We start from the raw sequence: 20,854 nt of genomic DNA on the forward strand, positions 1-20,854 counted from the left end.
TATTAATAATTATATGTGACACTCTCTTAAATATAAACTATGATCATTTTTGGTATACTCGTTGAAACCTTAGACAACATTAACAACATTAATATTTAAACAATTAATATTTGTTCAAGGTTTCAAAACAATACCATGCGCATACTTTTATTTGCTCTACTTATTGCGTTCAATCCATGTATTATGTTCATTTCTTTTTCTTTTGATAATAAAAATACAAGCAGTAGAATGAAAGTTGTAGAACTCAGTGTTATACGTGAATTTTAATCGGTACGTGTGTACATTATTATTTGTTTCTTCTTTTTATGTATACAATTAATGTTGTGTCTAGATGTATGGTGTTGGACACACGTCAAATACGCGGATGTGTGTTTCGTCTCTCTGCGAAACACCACAAAGTGAATGATGATATAATACTTGAGACAATAATATTTTGTGTAAGGATAGCTGGAACCTCACACTTTTATTGATGTTCTATCCATAAATTATATTCAGGGGCATTGTTATAAAGCCTGAATCATTTCCATACCCCTACCTTAATAGTTAAATCTGGGGTTTGACTCTTTACAAGAAATAGTCTGGTGTCCGCCTAGTAACATGTGGCTCTCCACGCCTCGGAGCTGGATCAAATTGAAGGCTGAAAAATAAAGAATAGAAAACGAATTAAGATTATAACATTCAATTATTTCGAATGTGTTATGTTTCATAAATTTATTTAAAACATACAATGAATATTTTAAAGCATCGTCTAATTCCATGATAGCAGCTTGATTTCCACAACGATAGCAATAATTCGGCGCTGAGAAAATAGTTACAACGTTACGATCATGACACCTGTAACAATAATTACGCGCTTCTCAGATAAAATTATATACAACTACGTATGAATATTATTACACAATATAATAATAGATAATAATTAAATACTGATACAAAGGAAATTTATAAATAGACAATTTTAATAAATATACCAATTGTAGCCCTCCATAACTAATTGATGTGCTCGTGATACTAATGTCAGGCCATTAGAATGATTAAAAGTTTCAGAAATATCTTGTCCAAAAGTATATCCAGCCCCACGAGGAGAAATACCCCACCCTCCTCTATCATCCGGGTCTGACCATAAAAGGTCACACATTGGACCCTTAAAAAATGTAGCCACACGTTATTTTATATTTGTTAGCTTTACATTTTAAACTTAAGAGTGCAGGCATAAGCACCAACCTCATGTGGTACTTCCTGAAGACGATCTAAGCCACGTATATGATCTAATGTATCAATCGATGGAGATAAACCACCATGTAAACAAAATATTTGACCATCCACAAGTGCAGTCAATGGTAAATAATCAAAAAGGTCCGTAAAAAATTTCCACACATTGGCATTGCCGTATTTACGTAAACATTCATCGTAAAATCCATATACCTGTGTGATTTGTCTCGATTCATGATTACCTCGTAAAATTGTTATTCTTTCTCTATATCTGACCTATATAGACGAAGTTATTTTGTCAACCAATATTAGAAGATAATAATAAATATCCATATCCATAATTTGACCAATTATCTTTGTTTACATTACTATATTTTTATATGATATACTCGTTTGTATGTAATAATCTTACCTTAAGCGCAACGAGCAAAGTAACAGTTTCAACCGAATAATAACCACGATCTACATAGTCACCCATAAAAAGATAATTTGTATCTGGAGATTTGCCACCTATTCTGAACAATTCCATCAAATCATGAAACTGTCCATGTACATCTCCACATACTGTTACTGGACATTTTACTTCTTGTACGTTAGACTCTTTAGTTAAGATTTCTTTTGCCTACAAAAATACATTGAATCTCACAATATTTGATGTTGTAAATATAACATGTCTTTAACTTAACTCAATAAGAATATTTATGAAAATATGTAAAACAATGTAAAAAAACCCTGTGACAGATTTACCAATAGATATTATTTAAACAAAGAAATAGAATTTATTTAATATACAATCATATTTCAATATTGAGTATTATGCTATTCACAGAAATACCTTAAAAAATACTAAAAAGTATTTGATAATTTTTTACAGATAGTATATTCCACAATATATCAATGATCATGATTTCAACGATTTATTACATACTTTTACAAAAAATTTCCAATAAAATAGATTATGCACACGTATAATGCAAACTTCTAATTAAATATAAATCAATTTGTTGCTATTGGTAATGTTAACAAAAATAATTAAGTTAATTAATAGTATTTGCATAATACAGGATTATATTGATAAAACTTATAATTATCAATGCTGTGTTTGATATCTAAATTTTAAATAGATCGTTCGGATCAATAAGTATTTACAAATGTGTAGATAATTTTAATATTTATATTGGTATCAATTGTAATTGGTTCCTTTTCATTTTACAAACAAATCCTTTTCTATTGAATTTTAATTATAAGATATTACAGTAATTTTATATATTCAAAAAGAAACAATTTAAGCAATGATTTTGATATAAAATTTAAAAAACACATAGAAGCAGAAACTTGTATTGAAATATAAAATATCAGCGCTGTACCAATGATTTTTTAATATATCTAGATAACTCTTACAGACACAAAGGTATTCAAAATACAGGTTTACAATCTATTTCTTTTACGTAATCTGTATCTCTGCGAACAAATTTATTATAACTTTGAACAAAATGTTAGTCTGTATTATATATAAAAACTGTAAACTGACAAAACTGTTCAAAGGTGAATTCTGTTCTAAATCAAAGGTTCCTGTTATTTATGATTAATGTCACCAGTGTTTATAAAGTTTATGTATATTGTATTTATAATCATATACTTGTACCATACAACTATATTATGTATACTAATACATTTTAAGAAGTTACATAAATGTTATATCGGGTAGATGAAAAGCAGAAAAATAGCAGTTTAAACGTCGGTTTTGTACATTTTGTAACAGAAATTGAAAGTTTCAGTATCATTTATCCGAAAAATGGACAATATCGAAACAATTTTTGGTTCAAAGTCTTTACGTAAAAACATTGAAACGAAAAAAAGATCAACGTATAATTTATACGCCGAAATAAATCCTATCCGAAAAATAAGAAAAATAGAATTGTCGGTTAATTCGACGAACCAGTTGATTTTACAAGCACCGAACAAGTTGCAGTGGAACTTCCAATATCAGTGAATACTATTATTCGAGCGTCCGAACATGATCGAAACGCGAATTTTCATTACAACCTGGAGTTCGGTAAAATCATTAAATGGATAAAATGAATGATTAAAAGATGGTTAGTAAATTTAAATTTATCACAATGTAATTTATAATGACACGTCAAGGGATATCCAGCGTTATCGTCAAGTACCACTAAATGATTGTGAAACAACAAATCAGAAGTAATCGCGAAATGTGTTTAAAATGTTTAAATTAAGTAAGTAGTCACACAGGAATTAACAAGAAAATAATTAAAGGCGGATCGCCGCGTACCTTCTCACAGAGAGTTTTCACTTGGCTTTCTGTTAGTTGTTGGCAGTCATTTAATTGTTCTATCCACTGGTCGAGTTCTTTCAACGACGCTTTTTCCTCCATCGTACGAATCTACGCAAAGTCCAGGAATATCCCGCGCTCTTAGCACGTGTAATAAAATTAAAGCGAGCCTGTCTCGTAAACTAAATCATTCGGTCTTACTGGAAAAGCTTAATACAAATATCTCGATCAAGCACACACTCACAAAATGGCCGATCGCGAGTACTAACGGTGACGTCATACTCAATTCATGCGTACTTCTCTACCTATGCTCGGATTACCATACTGACCAATCATCACTTGCATTTATTGCACATTGCCCAATGACGACCTGACTTTATTGTTGCCCGTGTGTCGTCAATGTGTATCCACTTTCCACTGTACGATTCTGATTGCATCGTTTTAATAACGATGACCATATTTTTTTCAAAAACATGAGAATTTTCAAGTATTGTGTAAATAAATGCGAAATGAAATATAAGAAAAAATAAGAAAAATGTTAAATGGAGAATATCAGAGGCCTTAAAATTCAGACGTGGATTTAACGCGCTAGTTATTATACGTATTAAATTTCAAACTTCATAGCCATGACACTCGCGCGCGAATGTTGAAAATTGAAACTTTTTCATACTGTCAAAAGATGATCAATGCTTTTGCGATTCTGAATATTATGATTCAATTGGAAATAGTATATCGTATACCGAGCTGGGTAAAGCATACCTTTCAAAAACTAAATAGTTAATGGTATATGTTGCTTCTAAAACTATATATATATATGAGAATGGATTCTAGATGATTACTTTCTTTCATTTTAAATTGATACTTATTTGTATGTTTCAAACAAATATCATCTTTCATTTTGATATTTATTATAATATATATACAATACTTATATTAATTATATAAATCCTACAATCAAAAATAACATTGAAATTGATTTAACAATATTATTGTAGTAGTCGAATAATATAACTTTGGAATATAAAGTACTTAACGAATATGTATTTATATTATTTCAATATATTTTGTGTATACATCAATGAAACGAAATTACATTCAAAGATTTTAAATTATTTAATCAGAATATAGCATTGTATGAAGTCATGATATTCATAGTTTACTTATACAATAATACTTAATTTTACAGTGTTGCTAAAATTTAAAAGATTATGAAATATTTCATAACGCGTATCGTGTATAGCAACCATGGGCAACTGGGGATTTTATTACCCATATGACCATTTGGGTCATCGATGGGCCTGCTCAGTGTAACATGGCACAATCTGTAGCCCATAACCAGCTTGGCTATCAGCTCACGTGCAGATGAGTTGCCCATCCTTGGCATATAAAAACCAAAATATTTAAATCAGAAGTAGTTTAATTTTAATGTCTTTGCAGTGTTTTATTATTCCTGTTCTATTGTTCAATGTAAAAACACTGAATTATACTTTTTTAAATTTAATTTTTGTTTTAATTTGTAATGGATACTTTTTTTTATTTAATAATTTTAATAAGACTATTAAAAAATGTAAAATGCAAACAGAAGGAATGAATTTTTTGTTAAAAAAACCTAATTATTTCAAACCTTTTATTAGTAAGGCTGAAATATATTTTCTAATGTTTACTTTGTTACTGAAAAATAATCTTTTAAAACAATACTAAGAGATAAATAATGAAGTAAATAGATACAGTTTACATAATTATCGTTACACAGTAATCTAGTTTGTAGTATTTCATTGTTCATCTGCAAAGCGTTGCATCTAATTGGATAAGCCATGGAAGCAACAATTTCATCTTTGTTCTATAATTTAGATCCGTTGCAATAGGATTATGCTCTAAGTAAACAGTCTGTAATTTCTTATTGGTTGTTAAATTCTCTATGGTTGCCCAATCTTCAATTTCATTGTTATTTATCTGCAAAATATATTTTATTGAAATAAAAATAGGATAAAAATTTTGACAGAAGAATAAGACATCATTCTTACCCAAAATTCCTCTAAATTTTCAAGATGGTCTATATTTTGCACCTTTTTTATTTTGTTATTTGCCAAATCCAATGTTGTTATCCTTGGGCAATTTAATAGTCCTTCAATACACATTATCCCATTTTCAGATAGATACAACTGATCCAGTTTTTGTAATTCTTCTAGATTTTCTATTTTTATAATGCGATTACTTTGTAAACTTAATAACTGAAGGTTTTGTAAACATCCTAAATTTTCAATCTTTGCAATTTTATTTTTACCAAGAAACAGACTTGTCAAATTTTCAAGACCATCAAGATTTGTAATTTCTCGTATTTTGTTGTCACCTAACTCAAGAGTTGTAAGCTTTTTCAGGTGTGACACATTTTCGATACACTGAATTTTATTCGATGACAGGAATAACTTCTGTAGATTCAATAAATTCTCTAATCCCTCTATCTTTTTAATACGATTAAAAGATACATCTAAAACTCTAAAAATGCAATAATTCTATATTATTGTTCAGTAGTATAAAAAAAGAATACAATGACAATTAGTTAATAAACTAATAATTGTTATAAAAAGAAAGGAAAAGTCTTTTATATTATTTAAACTACATACTCCAAATTTATAAGGGTATTTAAATTTTCTATAGTAACAATCTGATTATCCCTTAATTCTAATTCAACCAAAGTTGTGAGAGTATTGAGATTTTCAATTTTCTTGATCAAGTTCCATGTAAAACACAATTTACGTATTTTCCTCAATGGTTCTAAATTTTCTAGTTTCGTTAATCTCGAATGATTGAAATCTAATTCCTAAAATATAAATAAATATAATTATACATAAACATGCTTGACAAACGAAAAACAATTAGAATTAAAAGAATTAATGACGAAGACAAACTTCGTTATCAGGATCTATGATAAGAATTTTTTCTGGTTCTTCGTTTTCGTCATTCTCATTTTTGTCTTTAATTTCAGCCAAACTTTCATGTTTACTATTTTCTAAAACAACAAAAACAGTCTCGAATATAACTACGTATCGGTTTTTTTTATTAATTATTACAATAAATAATTACTCTACCATTATTTGCCATTATTATTCAATACGATTAACAATAATTTTGAAAATTTAATTAATTGTTTCGACTAATCACTGCAGAGAAAATTTTTATTTTCGTAACTTTTTGAAATGTAATGTAAATTGTGGAAGCCACTGCACTCGTAGTTTGAACAGTTTCCAATTTCATAAACTTTGCACCGCGTTATACTGCAGCAAGTTTTACAATGTCCTGCACATATAAATTATTATATTCCGTAAATGTTAACTAAAATGTATAGTTCTTAAAACTTTACATCGTTTATTCTCGATCTCACACGTTTTACAATAAAGGGTAGTCCACGTAAGGTAGTTCTGAAATTTTTACATCTAGAAACTTTAGGGTAGTGTGGCAATGAAATAATAACATTATCATGTTCGTAATTCAACAAAAATTTTATTCCCTTTACGTTTGTATTCTGTCGTTTCTGTAGAAAACACACAAGTTTATGGCTACGTTTACACGATCAACATTTACACCAATGTTATAACATCGATGTACGTCAGGAATATTAATTTTTGCCATCTAGGAACTTTGGATTCGGTAAAAATATAAAGAGTCAGGAACTCGGTCATTTATACACACAAAAGCACTAAATATATCGCAATTCGTAAATTTGAACCACGTAAACGAACTCACAGTAACTAACTTAGTGTGTTTCTACTGTCCGGATTACAGAGTTATAATATTTATGTACACGGGGAACATTAATTCTTAATCTCTAAGAGAAAATCATTAACTGTGGTATTAATCTTCACTTTCGGATAGACGGCTTAGTTTATGCTCCAGCTAATGAGTTTTTTTACCTAGAGGACAAGAATTAATCTTCTTTGAGGTACATCCATTTGTACGGTATAAATGTATTCGATAACGTAGTAAAGTAATTTCATTAAACGTTAAGAATATTGTATAGGTAATATCATAGCTAATTCTATTACGAGCCATATTGAACGAGAGGCAGAAAAAGTTGTGAGAGTCCGATTTTATATTGGATAGACGGAGACGTACAAATACTACTCATCTTTCTATCAAGTGTAAAATCAGACTCTCACGTTTTTACTGTTTCTCGTTCAGAGCACGACTAGAACTTACTAGAGTTAACTATGTTACTGGCATAAAGTCCAGTAATTTCGGTGAAAATTATTTTTAACATTACTCGTACCAAAATCTTAGGATACATTTAATGAAAAAGCTAGGAAAATAAATATAAAAATTTCTAAATAATATAACATGTAATCTAGGGGAAAATGTTGAGAAATGATATTTAAAATTATTAGCAATATTTGTTGCTGTATTTATGAAGAAAGAAAGAATCGGAAAAAGATAAGTAAATTCATAATCTTAATAGGAGAAAATGTGTACAAAATATGATAAAAATAAAAATTGAAAAGAAAAAAGAAATTCAACAATTTTGCGTACATACATGTTTCATCAATGAGCATTACCGTTTATGTATCATTGTCGCGTCCGTGACTTGGATTAGTAGCCAGTCTAGTGAAGATGGCTGAAAACAATGGCACTGGTTATTGAGCTAACTTTGCGTTCTCCTGATACTTGTCAACAAAGAAGTTATCATTAATTAAAAAGTAACCGAAGCACACATCATAGTCACACGTAAGTACAGTTTCCCTTCTTTTATTCTTATCGATCAAAATTTTATTCTTCTCATTTAATATCCTTGGCATTTAACGCTGTACAATATAGTGACCGTGCTTTTCGTGTTTTACTGCTGTCATCTAGACTCTGATTAGAGAGAACATTTCGAACTTATTTTAACGTGTTCGAAAAGTGCTTCCTAGAATCTTCGTTCTATATACATGTGTTTTTCTAAATCACGATATCTTACAAATGTTTATGCATTTTTGCAATGTAGTGTCTTGCAAATTTTAAAGGAAATTATGCTGTAATTTACCTGCAAAATTTTTTATTTGTATAAATAAATAATATTCTCTAATCCGTAGTTATTGTATTCAATATACAAAATTTATGTTCGGATGATATTAATAACGTTTTCACGATGTGTAGTTTTGTATAAAATACTATTATAATTTAAAATGTATTTTTAATTGTTATACGGCAGAATGTAAAGTTTGATTTGGTTGGGGATGATTTCATTGGGAATATTACTTTGGGTCAGTCATTAATTTCTGTACAAATTTTTGAATTTTTTACTTTTGCATACATCTATAAAAAATACTAGATGTAAGTATAAAATAAAAAATAAATGAAAATATTATTTACAATATATTTCTTATATGAAGATGAATAGACTTATAAAATTAATAAAGTATTTCTATTAAAATCAATATAATGCTCGAGTTAAATTAAAAATTAAATTTAGGCCAAAGTAAAGGAAATATATGTATAAACTAAACTTGTGTTATTTAAACTATATAAATAATGGCAAAGCTGAAATTATATGTAAAGTATACAATTTTTTTATTCAAGAATTATTTTCAATTTATAAATTTAAAGAGAATCTAACATATACTTAGTACCATATAGATTTAATAGTTTAATATGCAAATTTAACTTTTCCATGTATTATTATGTAAAGATGATTATTTTCAGGTATATATTATGGCAACTGCTATTCAAAAGAATGGCATGAAACCTTTAACAAACACAATAAATCATGTAGAAGATGTAAATAATTTAAACAGTACGGATATATGTAAAGAAGAAAAAGATGAAAGACTGTATGATGGGCAAATCCAACCTTATGTGGATCCTCCTGAACAGGAACCTCGCGAGCTGGATATTGTCATTAATAACGTAGTTTGCAGCTTCAGCGTTAGGTGTCACCTAAATTTACGAGAAATTGCGCTTAATGGATCTAATGTGGAATATAGGAGGGAGAATGGGGTATGTTCCAAAGCAATCTTGTTTTCTTGTAATAAATTATATTTATGTAATGCATTTAGCTATGTATCAATCTTAAATATATCTATATATTTTACCAATTTACTTTTGATGTATTTTTAATTGGAATTTCAAACTTTTTGTATAAAAAATTCAAAATTATGATACCCAACTTCATAAGATACTTAAGTCACAAGTAGGAAATATACTCAAATATTGGTTGTTTAATTTTTATCATATCGTTTACCTTCTTTTCTCTTTTCATTGCTTATTTGTTGGCATTATTTTGTAATTGTGTTTGAAAGACAAAAAGTGACAAATCTACTATGTGTTCTTTAAATAGGGGAGCAATTTAACATGGTATAAAAAGCTTGGGGAAGTAACCTTGAGTGGCCAATATTTTTACTGTTAGTATAATATTTATATAGTAATGAAGAAAAGATGATAAGTGTGTTGATTAGAAGAAAAAGGACAAAGTTATTTAATATAAATAATTTAAATACTTATCATGTCCAATTTTTTATCTTTATACTTATTTATAAGAAATTATAATGATTTTTTTTAATAAATATAGTTATATTTTATTCTGTTTCCACTTTTAAAGTAATATTTATCTTTATTTTCATTCCAAAACAGATATCAAACTGAAAATATTAAGAAATAGTCTATTTTAAGATTAATAACAGTTTCAATTCAATTTTTTTTTTTTTTTTTATTTTTTTTCTTTTATATAAAATATTATTTTATTTCTAAATTGAGTAAAGTAATTTGGTTTTTGTAAATAACATTAAATGGTAGTTATGAATGTTTTTCGTATATATACACATGTTGTAGATGATAACAATGAAATTGAGGAGACCTTATACTACTGCTTCTATATGGTCTTCTGGTAAAGTAACATGTACTGGTGCAACCAGTGAAGTTCAAGCGAAGATTGCAGCTCGCCGATTTGCTCGTTCGCTTCAGAAACTGGGATTCAAAGTGCGATTTAACAATTATAGAGTGGTTAATGTACTAGGTACATGTTGCATGCCATTTGCAATCAAGATAACATCGTTTTCTTTGTATCACAAGGAAGATGCAGAGTAAGTATGTTTAGTTACAACACACAAACATATGCATCTATATGTGTATATATGTAAAGTATATAGTTTGCTTATATTTGAGAAAAATTATTAATAATATTTATTATGCTTAGTTATGAACCAGAATTGCATCCTGGTGTTACATACAAGTTAAAAGAACCAAAAGCCACATTGAAGATATTTTCTACAGGCAGCGTTACTGTAACTGGTTTGTATTAGTACTTGATTTAAATTTTCATAACTATGAAAGGATGTATAATATTTTCCTTGGTATACATTAATTTTCTGATTATTTCTGATTGATGATTATTCTATTTTATCAAATAAATTTTAATAAATGTTTCAGCTCCTAATGTTGCTGCTGTCCAAGCAGCAATCGAATACATTTATCCACTAGTCTACGAGTTTCGTAAAGAAAGAACAGCAGAAGATGAACTTGCCTTAACAACAAAAAAGCGTAGTAAGATAAGTAAGAGAAATCACGAAGAGTTCCTAAATGACCCAGATTATGTATATGAAGCCATGTTCTCGGATGAAGAAGACGAAGGTGAAGGGGGTGAGAGTGATGCCAGTTGGGACTGATCTGTTTACTTTGCTACTCTTTTGTTAATTGTGAAACTGTTATATCTTGTTCTTTGAAAAATAGATATGCACTGCTCTGTGTACAAAAGTGTTATCGTAAAGAGTGAAGTGAAGTATTCGTTTTCTCTTAGTGAAAAGACAATATGTGAGCGCCAGAGACAAATATGCACGCATGTGTGTTTTAATTATGGTTACATTAATACCGAATCAAACTGAATTCCATCATCAAATAATATTGTCATATTTACTTTCATTAATAGTATACGTATGTACATAGATACATTCATACATTCATAGACACACGCCTCCCCCTACATACACACACACACACACACACGCCTATGCATGCATGCATCTATGTACATATAAATATTAAACATAAAAACAATTTTACACGCATAATTGTTTTGTTTCAGTACACAATTTTTCAATGTTCATTTAAAATTTCTTGTTTTTTCTCAATTATTTTTTTTTACATAAAGATTGAGTGTATTTAAATGATTAGAAAAAGTTCTAAGAAGAGCTTACTTGTAAGTATACTCCTTTACATTTAGGTATGAAATGATACATGCTTTTTAAGTTTTTGGTTATATATAATCAGTCGATTATGTATTCCAGTATTGTGGCGGTGATCAAAAGCGTGTATAGTTTACTGTCCTTTGTTCTATTTGTTTCTACTTGTAGATGTAATCTATTTTTGCTTAATTAACATATTGTGCCAAAGATGGATGTTCAAAATTTGAGGCAAAGTGATCAAAGTGACATCTAAGAAGCTGAAAATTTTGTTCATTATAATAATTAGCTTTTTTATTACAACGATGACGTGAAAATATTATACAATGATTTTTCTTTAGGTTTCAATATAAATACAGAAAAGTCATACATGATTCGACATGTTAATTCCAAAAGTATTTGCAACTTCATAGAATACATTAAGAAACTAGTATGCTTAATAACAGCTAGCCTATCTTCGATTGAATCAGTTAAAAAAATTAATTTTAAATAACTTTGGAGCAAGAAAAAATCTTATGTTTCAAGAAACGATATAAGAAATTAAAAATATAATGTTTCGCTTGTTTAACGATACATGTCTGTTTGTGTTATCAAATATTTTTGTTCTTAAAATAGGAACTTTTCCAAACAAATTCTAAATTGTAATTACACGATGCATTTCGTATCATTTTCTGGGAGTTGCAACCTAAACATAGCGAATACAATATTACAATAACATACTACTTACCATTTCTTATATTACTCATCTACATGTACGATCTTAATTATTTATTTGTCACTTGCAGTATCCTCATGACGATAAGTGCATTTGAATCGTGTCATCTTCGTCACTGTTATATATCATAGTTTGAGGAACAATGAATATTATAATATATGTTTTCTGCTGTTACTGAATTACCAAAATATTTAGTGATTAAAATCTAATATGTCTTAAACACGAGAAGCTTGACTGACACATGGCTATTTTTAAGTTCTGTTCGATAATAAAAATTGCGAGTATATATGAAACAAAATTTTATACAAGCGGCATAAAGTAAAGAAAGAAACATTTTTCGACTGTTTTTTAATTATTTAAGTACATTAGTATGGATTTACGTAAGACATACATGTAAATAAAACGAGTTCACCGAATGCACTGGTACGCAATTAGTTATATACTTCTTAATGATTATTAAGTAAAATGCGTACTTTATAATTGTTATTATTCGTATACACTATTTATGATTCCTTACGTGTCACAAGTATGTGCGTGCAAAGGAATATTGGCAATACTTTTCGATATCATACACTAAAGATTAATCTGTACCTCGTGCCATACAAAATACTTTTCGTACACTAAGCTTAATTGAATTTTTGTAATAATTTCTTATGATTTATTGTTTGTATGTTAAACAAGATTTTTTTTACAAAAAAGCTATAGTCACTGCCCTTTGTGTATTCAATGCAGAAATTAAAAAGACTTGAGCTTAATTAAGAACGTGACATGAAGTAACAAAGTGCTGTAGTAGTTAATTATTACATATAATTTTGTATTATTCAGTCATCGTATACATGAAATATGTATAATCATAGAAATTAAAATTATGATATTTTAGAAATTGGTATAATGTCAGAATTATTATATTAAATATTAAAATTTAAGTTGAAATATTATTGGTTTTAACTTTTCCATAAGATCACATGAATAAAACATACAAAAATTTGTATTTAAAACTATGGTTGATTCTCTTCTGTTACAAATTTTGATGTCGTTTATTTTATTTTTATATCTATTTCAATTCTACAGGTACTCTTAGATATATACTTTTAAAATTGATGATGACATTTTATAGATAACAATTTTTGTTGGATAAATCACAAGAATTGAATTAAATAATTTTTATTAGAAAATACAAAGGTTTCTGGAGTGTTCTGTTCGAGAAATTGTATATTAGAATCAGAAAATTATTTCTAATCATAATACACATTATTAATTTCAAATACTGCAAGATATTTTTCTTTATTACGTTACTATGTCACGAATATTTGAACATTGTGATAAGAACTTTCAATGCAATGAGTTATTTTGTTAAGTACCATCGATGTACGATTGTATGCATGAAGTACAGAAACATTTAACTTTTATATGGAATAAAGGCTAATGTAACCACGAGTAGGAATCATATCATTTACAGATAGAAATCTTCGAATGAAATCTATTTAGTATATTTCAAATAAACACAGATTATTTCTATATATATTTTTTTACACGTTTTCCTTTACTCATGACTGCCAGTTTTACTACTTACCATCGATGCAATTATTAATACAAAAAAGGAAATTGTTGTACCAAATATATACTATGGTTTCTTTTTATTGTAATACTGCACATTATTAACATTTTAATTTGTTTAAAGCATACTTTATTCAAATATAACATATTTCAAGTCTAGGAGTGAACTATTGAAAAATTTGTATTCAAATCCAACTTAGTGTCAACGTGGAACTGCAGTGATTTTAGTAGGATTATACAGAATTTAGATTAAGTTCCAAATAAGCCACTGTTTATTATGTTTGTATGACTGTCGATCACATCTATGTAATATATTTTTTTTTTTTCAATAGTTTGATTGAGATGAATTTATTAGTTTTGATTCGAATTCATGACAATAAAATATTACCATTATAGTTTATTAATCTAATATCATGTTTATAAGATGGATTTTTTTTAACACTAATCTATAACGCATCCATTGTCTTTTTGATTAAATATTAGTTCTTACACCTGAAGTAATGGGTGCAACATAAACATTAAATAATAATACTAGAAATGTTTCTGTTTCTATTGATCTTTATGTGTACTCTTAATGTTTCTTTAAACATGCTTGCAATTGATTTCAATTAGTAGAATCAATTATTTTTTGTTGCGCGCGTGCTATCTACTTTGAATGAATTACTATAACAAAAATACTATTATTACTACAGTAAAGAAAGAAACATGTTTCGGGATTGTTAACAAAATAATGTACACTTTTATCAAATTCATTAAATTTCATGTATCTAAATAGAATTTCACATTCCAGGCCTTTCGACATTACTACTTTCTAGTCTGAAAACTTGCGTACACCAAAGACAGTTCATAAAAGCATGTTACAATTTAAAATAGTATAGATAACAAGAATACATTGCTCAAGATTGATTAAATTTTACGACACTATTTAGTACAGTGCTTGTAAAGTTATTAATGAAAATATGTAATTTAGACTTGTTCAGGATTAAAATTAGATTGGTCTGCAACTATAAAAATAAATTCAATTGAAGCTTTGGTAGAGGTGAACATTCTCTGTCAATCCTTCTATATATTCTGTAGTCGCAATATCTATAAACGAACGATGCATTAAGAATAAAGTATGATTTCCTGGTATAACGCTTAATTGGTAGCCACATTTTTATATACTAAGTAATTAGGCATATTCATACATCTGTACAAAAAGAAATAATCTGCAACACGACGTAAAAACTCGTTACGCGATACAAACGTTAGAATGTAATGCTGAGGTATATAGGCAGAAACGATTTATTGAAATTAAAGATAAATTATATGTTATGATTTACTTAACAAAGAAAAGATGAATTGCTAATGAAAGTATTAATTTCTTGACATTGACGTTGTCCACCTAAAGGCGTTTTCAATGTTAAATTGTTTCTTATTAATATAATAATACATATTATCATGTAGCTGCATCAGTTTGTAGTAAAGAAAAGGAACTATAGAAAAGTATACTAATGTGGTATTATATCAATTAAATAATAATAATGTATTGTTTAAATCAATATTTATAACAAACCTTGTTGCTCTAGTTTTTTAATTTGTTTCAACATAATCGTGTCTGTGGAGGATAATGTACTCATTTATTTGGTTCATAGTTTGTCCGAATTATTGGATTATATTTGTAATTATTTTTAAAGAATACACTAATCACACACATGTGTATTCTGTAAAAGACAATTTCTTGGCAAACTGAAGTTCACTTATAGTTATTGAATTTTTTTGTTTGTATACTTTTCAAAACATATTAAATTGCTTTATTTATAAGTAATTCATTTATCATTACTCTTTTGATAGATTATTAGTAATAATAACAATATATACACTGTATTATTGTAAAGTACAGTAATATTAAGATATACTTAATATATAGTAAAAATTGCATTAATAGTGTGGCTCTTCTAAAAGCAATGTGTATTTAGGTACCTTTAATGGAACATTATAAATTTTACATTCAAGAGATGTTCACGCTCCCTATATTGAAGAAAAATCTTACACTATAATATATTATTGAATTGCTATTTTTAAGAAATATAAATGAAGATGGAAAAGCAATTTGGTCACTTTCAAACTGCTGCAATGTGTCCAAGAAATTAAAATACTAATGCATGATGTTATTAAGATGAACTGAAAAATATGTAAAAAAAAAAAAAGTAAATAGTTTGTAAGGTATGAGCCCAAGGCATTCATAATAATTTATATGTAACTTTTCATTAGGTAAATATGTATTCATAAGACTGTTAAATGAACTGTAAATGGAAATTTGTATGTAAATCAGAGAAAATAAAATTTTTAAACAATTTTCTTTATTTCATACATGGTTATATTTCATGTAACAAAATATAAAACATTTTAAATATAACAAAAGATTAATTAACAATTGAAAAATACTATAAAATCGCATTTATAGTATTTTATAAAAAATTCCATTATTATAACATGTTCTATATTTAAAATTTCCAACATTCAAAATTATATTTGTTTAGACTTTCTTTTTAATACTCTGTTAAAAATATAATAAAAATTTAAAAGCATAAAAAGAATTTTTCATTTTGTTTTTGAATTTGAATTGAATTCACTATTTTACAATCTATATTAGGCTGTGCTATTACTTTTTTCTTTCAATTTGCAAGCATTATACTTCTACAACATAAGTTATAATAATACATAAAAAAATAAATACTTCTTTTTATCTTACGAATAGTTATCATGTATGGATAATATCTGTAACATGAGAAATTATTAATTATTTTATATAATCAACATGCAGGAAAAAATCAACTACACGTGTGTTAGTCTATGTTATTAAAAATAATAATAACAGTCGGATATGTATTATTCAAATATAAATTTTATGTACTATTCGTAATATCTAGGAACGTAAGGGCCCGCTAACCATTAATTTTAACTACGCAGATCGTTGTTTTCCAGTGCGCATGACCGGAAACACGCCAAACCTGACAACTATCGAGACTCAATCGCTCTTTTCGTTGAACGCTTTGTTGAATGAGGATTGTTCGTCGGGATCCGTTTCAATCCACGACATAAAATACTATAAAACGTTTACAAAATGACTGAAACTCTTCAATTAAGAGGCACGCTTCGTGGACATAATGGATGGGTCACACAAATTGCAACAAATCCAAAATATCCGGATATGATATTGTCTTCTTCACGTGGTAAGTTTACAAACATACTGTATCATCTTCTTGTAATAAATTCATTTTTGATTGTCTGTATCAAACATTAAAATTTATTTCATATTTATTTTTACAACAAGTTGTATTATAATTAATACATAAAATAACATTTTGTAATATATTGGTACGAGTATATTAGTTTATTAATAATTCTCTTCGATCTGTGCTCGTTTATTATTCATTGAAATATCAAACATAATTTGATTATTTTTTCTGTGTGTATACAGCATGTTCGTACGTATGGTATACAAAATATAAAGATTTGGTTTACAGATAAAACACTAATAGTATGGAAGTTAACGCGCGATGAAGCCTATTACGGTATTCCTCAAAAACGGTTACACGGTCACGCTCATTATATTAGCGACGTAGTTTTATCCTCTGATGGAAACTATGCTTTATCCGGTTCGTGGGACAAAACTTTGCGCCTTTGGGACTTGGCTGCAGGTCGTACCACACGAAGATTTGAAGACCATACCAAGGTGTGACATTTTTCTTCTGATCTACGGTCGTCATTCTTCACGAGATGAATGGAAGCTTTTTTTTTTAATTTTTTTTTATCTAAATGCCACGGGCAGAAGATAAAACTATGTGAGCGATGGGGAATATACTGAAGCTTTTTTTTATATATTTTTTTTTGTCTTTAATAAATAGAAGAGGTGGGCAATTAAATCTATGGTATTGTAAGTATTTATTCCATCTGGTATGTGCACTTGTATGAGAGCAAATTAATTAAATGAATCAAAAAACTATGTGTTAACAGGATGTTTTAAGTGTTGCTTTTTCTGTGGATAATCGTCAAATTGTATCTGGCTCCCGAGATAAGACGATCAAGTTGTGGAATACTTTGGCAGAGTGCAAGTATACCATACAAGATGATGGACATACAGACTGGGTCAGCTGTGTGCGTTTCTCTCCCAATCATTCGAATCCTATTATCGTTTCTGCAGGTTGGGACAAATTAGTCAAGGTATGTTATTATTTTATGTAATATATTATTTTTCTCAATTATATATTATGATGCATACTTTTCTTCAACATGATATCCATGAGTGTATGCGGATATGGGACTGATTCAACAAATCGTGAACAGTTTGCTGTAATTATTAGTTGCTTTTAGTCTTACTATGAAAACTGTTTTTAGGTCTGGAACTTGACAAATTGCAAACTAAAGATCAACCATAGTGGTCACACAGGATACCTTAATACGGTTACCGTGTCTCCTGATGGTTCACTTTGTGCTTCTGGTGGCAAGGTATGTATTGACATTAAAATTTTGTTGTTTAAAAGAACGACTTATCAAACATTTAATAATATATTTACTTTTTTGAAACTTGTAGGATTGTAAGGCTATGCTATGGGATTTGAACGATGGGAAACATCTTCACACTCTAGACCATAATGACATAATAACAGCTTTGTGCTTTAGTCCTAATCGTTATTGGCTCTGTGCTGCGTTTGGACCATGGATCAAGATATGGGACCTTGAAACGAAAGAGATGGTCGAGGAATTGAAACCCGAAGTTGTATCTGCGACGAGTAAAGCAGAACCACCTCATTGTTTGTCTTTAGCATGGTCTACTGATGGACAAACACTATTTGCTGGATATTCTGATGACACTATTCGTGTATGGCAAGTTTCAGTATCTAGCCGTTAAGTACTCTATGTGCAAGTAAAACAATAAAAAAAAAGAAAAAAGCTTTTAAATTTTAACATTTAATTTATTTATTTACATAAAACTTTTATACAATTACTAAACTATGATTAAAAGATCTATTATTTCTTGTCGTGTTCGGGCTTCTCAATTTTTTCTTCAAATTTTTCAAATTCTTTTTTTGCTATATGATCAGTTTCATCTTCTACTTGAATCACTCCGAGAACCTCTGGAATATAAAACTGCATCATATTTTGAACTCCATTCCTTAAAGTAACCACAGAACTTGGACAGCTTGTGCAAGAACCTTGCATTTTTAACTTTACTATGCCCTCTTCAAAACCCTGTAATTGGATGCAATGTAACGAATATTCTAGTCTAAACCTTTATTTAAACATAAATTTTTCGACTCGTGAAAAAAGCGAAACTTTATGATAACATATGTATGTAGAATTACTAATGGTATGTCGATAGTTCGAGATTATTTGGATTCGGGCCAAGAAATCGGCGACGTAACACATCATGAGAAATACGTTGATTTGTTAGACAATACATGTCTGGTGGCTAAATCTGCTTCGGGATTGTTTAAACTGCATTTAAACTCGCCGATTTGTTGATGGCCTGAATTTGAGTTGACTATTTGCATACTCCTAACCCAACCCACCAATTATTTGTAGTATAATCATTATTTAAAAAAGAAAAATTGTACTAAGTACATACCACAAATACAATATCACCTCCATCTTCTTGAACTGTTGGCCGTATACGAGTATCTAACAGTTCCTTTATCATTTGCACTATTTCGTCATCGTCCTCGCTGATTTCTGCAAATAAAAGATTGTTAAACATGTTACGGTATTGTTCATTCTTTCAAAATACCTATAAAACTATCATAATACAAAATACGATATATTAAAAGCTTTCAATTAACAACATACACTATGTATTCATTAATAAATATATGAATTTGTATTATATTAAATTCTATAAAATACATAAATGTGAAAAAACTTTACGAGTGTCTGCTGCAGGTTGACTTTCGTTTAAAACAGGCAAACCACTTGCAAAAAAATCCATAATAACTGCAAATATTTCTGGTTTTAATAATTTCCATTCAACGTCCTCATCCACTTTTGTAATTGTAATAAAATCAAACCCAAAGAATACAGATTTTACTCCTTCAACTCGGAACAACATTTTTGCAAGTGGTGAACAATATGCTTCTGTGGCATTAGGAAAATCTTTTGTTTGACCTTGTTCGAGCACATTAACTCCAGGCAGAAACTTTAAACTATTAGGATTTGGTGTATCTTGAGTTTGAATGAACATTTTACGTTTCTGCATATCAATAACGCCAAATTGTTTTGTAGGAGAAAGCAAGCATGATTTTAGCATACAAGTATTACTGCATGTATACGTATGTAAGGTAGAATTTAACAGGATTCTGTAACATGTCAATATTACAAATATTAATGGTATTGCGACTATGTTTTTATTTATACTTATAAATAAATGTTGAATTTTGTTAGCTTACTTTGGATATCGGCATGTTGTTAATGATTTAGGTACTAGACGTCGACTTAGTATCAATGAATTTATTAAAATTTTATCCATTGTACCTTCATTAGTTATGTTTTACTATCAAAAATGATTATTTTGCCTTTGTGGTTATGTTGCGTTTTATAATTGCGTTTGACATTTATCTGTTTACTTTAGTTTTCCAACGTTTGACTTATATCTATCATTTGCATTGTTTTGTTATTTTTGTCACACTTCACAACGGAAATAACATTTAAAAAAAATTCGAATCAATATACAAGATATTGCCGAAAATATTGGACTATTTTTTAAGATTAATAGTTAAAATATGACAGGGTGTCTTAAGAGTGTATTTCCATAAACGAAATTTTTTATAATTTTTTTTTCATTATGTTTTGAGTGTGTGAAGGAAAATCTTACAGTTGTCTTATTTCTCGACTCCCTTGAGACAATCCGAAGTACATTCGCGCTTACTTCGGACAGCTTCGGAGAATTGAGAA

General features: G+C 28.5%; 5 protein-coding genes across 7 annotated transcripts; 2 read left to right on the plus strand and 3 right to left on the minus strand.

Moving 5' to 3' along the window:
* Positions 1-244: 244 nt before the first annotated feature.
* On the minus strand, positions 245-3,793 carry Mts (protein phosphatase 2 catalytic subunit mts). The gene is made up of 7 exons (XM_076783255.1): positions 3,506-3,793; positions 1,625-1,834; positions 1,225-1,488; positions 972-1,144; positions 727-834; positions 536-637; positions 245-381 (listed from the first exon to the last, which is right to left on the minus strand). Exons 1-6 carry the CDS (start codon positions 3,605-3,607, stop codon positions 565-567), a joined length of 930 nt encoding a protein of 309 aa, XP_076639370.1. The 5' UTR covers positions 3,608-3,793; the 3' UTR covers positions 245-381; positions 536-564.
* Positions 3,794-4,491: 698 nt separating this feature from the next.
* On the minus strand, positions 4,492-7,070 carry LOC143351516 (uncharacterized). Of its 3 annotated transcripts, none has more exons than XM_076783083.1 (6): positions 6,595-7,070; positions 6,415-6,515; positions 6,130-6,326; positions 5,790-6,001; positions 5,530-5,699; positions 4,492-5,458 (listed from the first exon to the last, which is right to left on the minus strand). In XM_076783083.1, the coding sequence occupies exons 1-6, from the start codon at positions 6,605-6,607 to the stop codon at positions 5,285-5,287; spliced, it is 867 nt and encodes a 288-aa protein (XP_076639198.1). In that variant the 5' UTR covers positions 6,608-7,070; the 3' UTR covers positions 4,492-5,284. The 3 variants fall into 3 exon arrangements, with proteins under 3 accessions (XP_076639198.1, XP_076639199.1, XP_076639197.1); XM_076783082.1 differs by having other exon boundaries at positions 4,494-5,458; positions 5,530-6,001; positions 6,595-6,802; positions 6,867-7,067; XM_076783084.1 differs by lacking the exon at positions 6,415-6,515 and having other exon boundaries at positions 5,530-6,001.
* Positions 7,071-7,915: 845 nt separating this feature from the next.
* Trf2 (TATA box binding protein-related factor 2) lies at positions 7,916-16,234 on the plus strand. Its single transcript, XM_076783261.1, has 5 exons — positions 7,916-8,224; positions 9,182-9,475; positions 10,307-10,557; positions 10,671-10,765; positions 10,904-16,234. Exons 2-5 carry the CDS (start codon positions 9,191-9,193, stop codon positions 11,137-11,139), a joined length of 867 nt encoding a protein of 288 aa, XP_076639376.1. The 5' UTR covers positions 7,916-8,224; positions 9,182-9,190; the 3' UTR covers positions 11,140-16,234.
* A 680-nt stretch (positions 16,235-16,914) lies between these two features.
* On the plus strand, positions 16,915-18,874 carry Rack1 (Receptor of activated protein kinase C 1). The gene is made up of 5 exons (XM_076776689.1): positions 16,915-17,139; positions 17,434-17,642; positions 17,924-18,130; positions 18,305-18,415; positions 18,501-18,874. Exons 1-5 carry the CDS (start codon positions 17,031-17,033, stop codon positions 18,816-18,818), a joined length of 954 nt encoding a protein of 317 aa, XP_076632804.1. The 5' UTR covers positions 16,915-17,030; the 3' UTR covers positions 18,819-18,874.
* Positions 18,862-20,727, minus strand: LOC143347501 (NFU1 iron-sulfur cluster scaffold homolog, mitochondrial). Its single transcript, XM_076776701.1, has 4 exons — positions 20,350-20,727; positions 19,832-20,259; positions 19,536-19,639; positions 18,862-19,159 (listed from the first exon to the last, which is right to left on the minus strand). The coding sequence occupies exons 1-4, from the start codon at positions 20,427-20,429 to the stop codon at positions 18,938-18,940; spliced, it is 834 nt and encodes a 277-aa protein (XP_076632816.1). The 5' UTR covers positions 20,430-20,727; the 3' UTR covers positions 18,862-18,937.
* Between the last annotated feature and the right edge of the window lie 127 nt (positions 20,728-20,854).

This window comes from Colletes latitarsis, chromosome 2 (assembly GCF_051014445.1).
Source record: "Colletes latitarsis isolate SP2378_abdomen chromosome 2, iyColLati1, whole genome shotgun sequence".
Taxonomy (NCBI): Eukaryota; Metazoa; Arthropoda; class Insecta; order Hymenoptera; family Colletidae; genus Colletes; species Colletes latitarsis.

Bases quoted from the DNA above. Each gene is read 5' to 3' on its own strand.
- Trf2 (XM_076783261.1), top strand. From the start codon at position 9,191: ATGGCAACTGCTATTCAAAAGAATGGCATGAAACCTTTAACAAACACA. The intron at 10,558-10,670 runs GTAAGTATGTTT...TATTATGCTTAG, and splicing joins TATCACAAGGAAGATGCAGA to TTATGAACCAGAATTGCATC. The intron at 10,766-10,903 runs GTTTGTATTAGT...TAAATGTTTCAG, and splicing joins AGGCAGCGTTACTGTAACTG to CTCCTAATGTTGCTGCTGTC.
- LOC143351516 (XM_076783082.1), bottom strand. The intron at 6,002-6,129 runs GTATGTAGTTTA...TTGCATTTTTAG, and splicing joins AATACCCTTATAAATTTGGA to AGTTTTAGATGTATCTTTTA. The intron at 5,459-5,529 runs GTAAGAATGATG...TATATTTTGCAG, and splicing joins AAAATTTAGAGGAATTTTGG to ATAAATAACAATGAAATTGA.
- Rack1 (XM_076776689.1), top strand. From the start codon at position 17,031: ATGACTGAAACTCTTCAATTAAGAGGCACGCTTCGTGGACATAATGGA. The intron at 18,131-18,304 runs GTATGTTATTAT...AACTGTTTTTAG, and splicing joins GTTGGGACAAATTAGTCAAG to GTCTGGAACTTGACAAATTG. The intron at 18,416-18,500 runs GTATGTATTGAC...TGAAACTTGTAG, and splicing joins TTTGTGCTTCTGGTGGCAAG to GATTGTAAGGCTATGCTATG.
- LOC143347501 (XM_076776701.1), bottom strand. From the start codon at position 20,429: ATGGATAAAATTTTAATAAATTCATTGATACTAAGTCGACGTCTAGTA. The intron at 19,640-19,831 runs GTAAAGTTTTTT...TTTTATTTGCAG, and splicing joins TCAACCTGCAGCAGACACTC to AAATCAGCGAGGACGATGAC. The intron at 19,160-19,535 runs GTATGTACTTAG...ATCCAATTACAG, and splicing joins GAGGTGATATTGTATTTGTG to GGTTTTGAAGAGGGCATAGT.
- Mts (XM_076783255.1), bottom strand. From the start codon at position 3,607: ATGGAGGAAAAAGCGTCGTTGAAAGAACTCGACCAGTGGATAGAACAA. The intron at 1,835-3,505 runs GTACGCGGCGAT...GTATTTTTGTAG, and splicing joins TGAAAACTCTCTGTGAGAAG to GCAAAAGAAATCTTAACTAA. The intron at 1,145-1,224 runs GTTGGTGCTTAT...ACATTTTTTAAG, and splicing joins TTCAGGAAGTACCACATGAG to GGTCCAATGTGTGACCTTTT.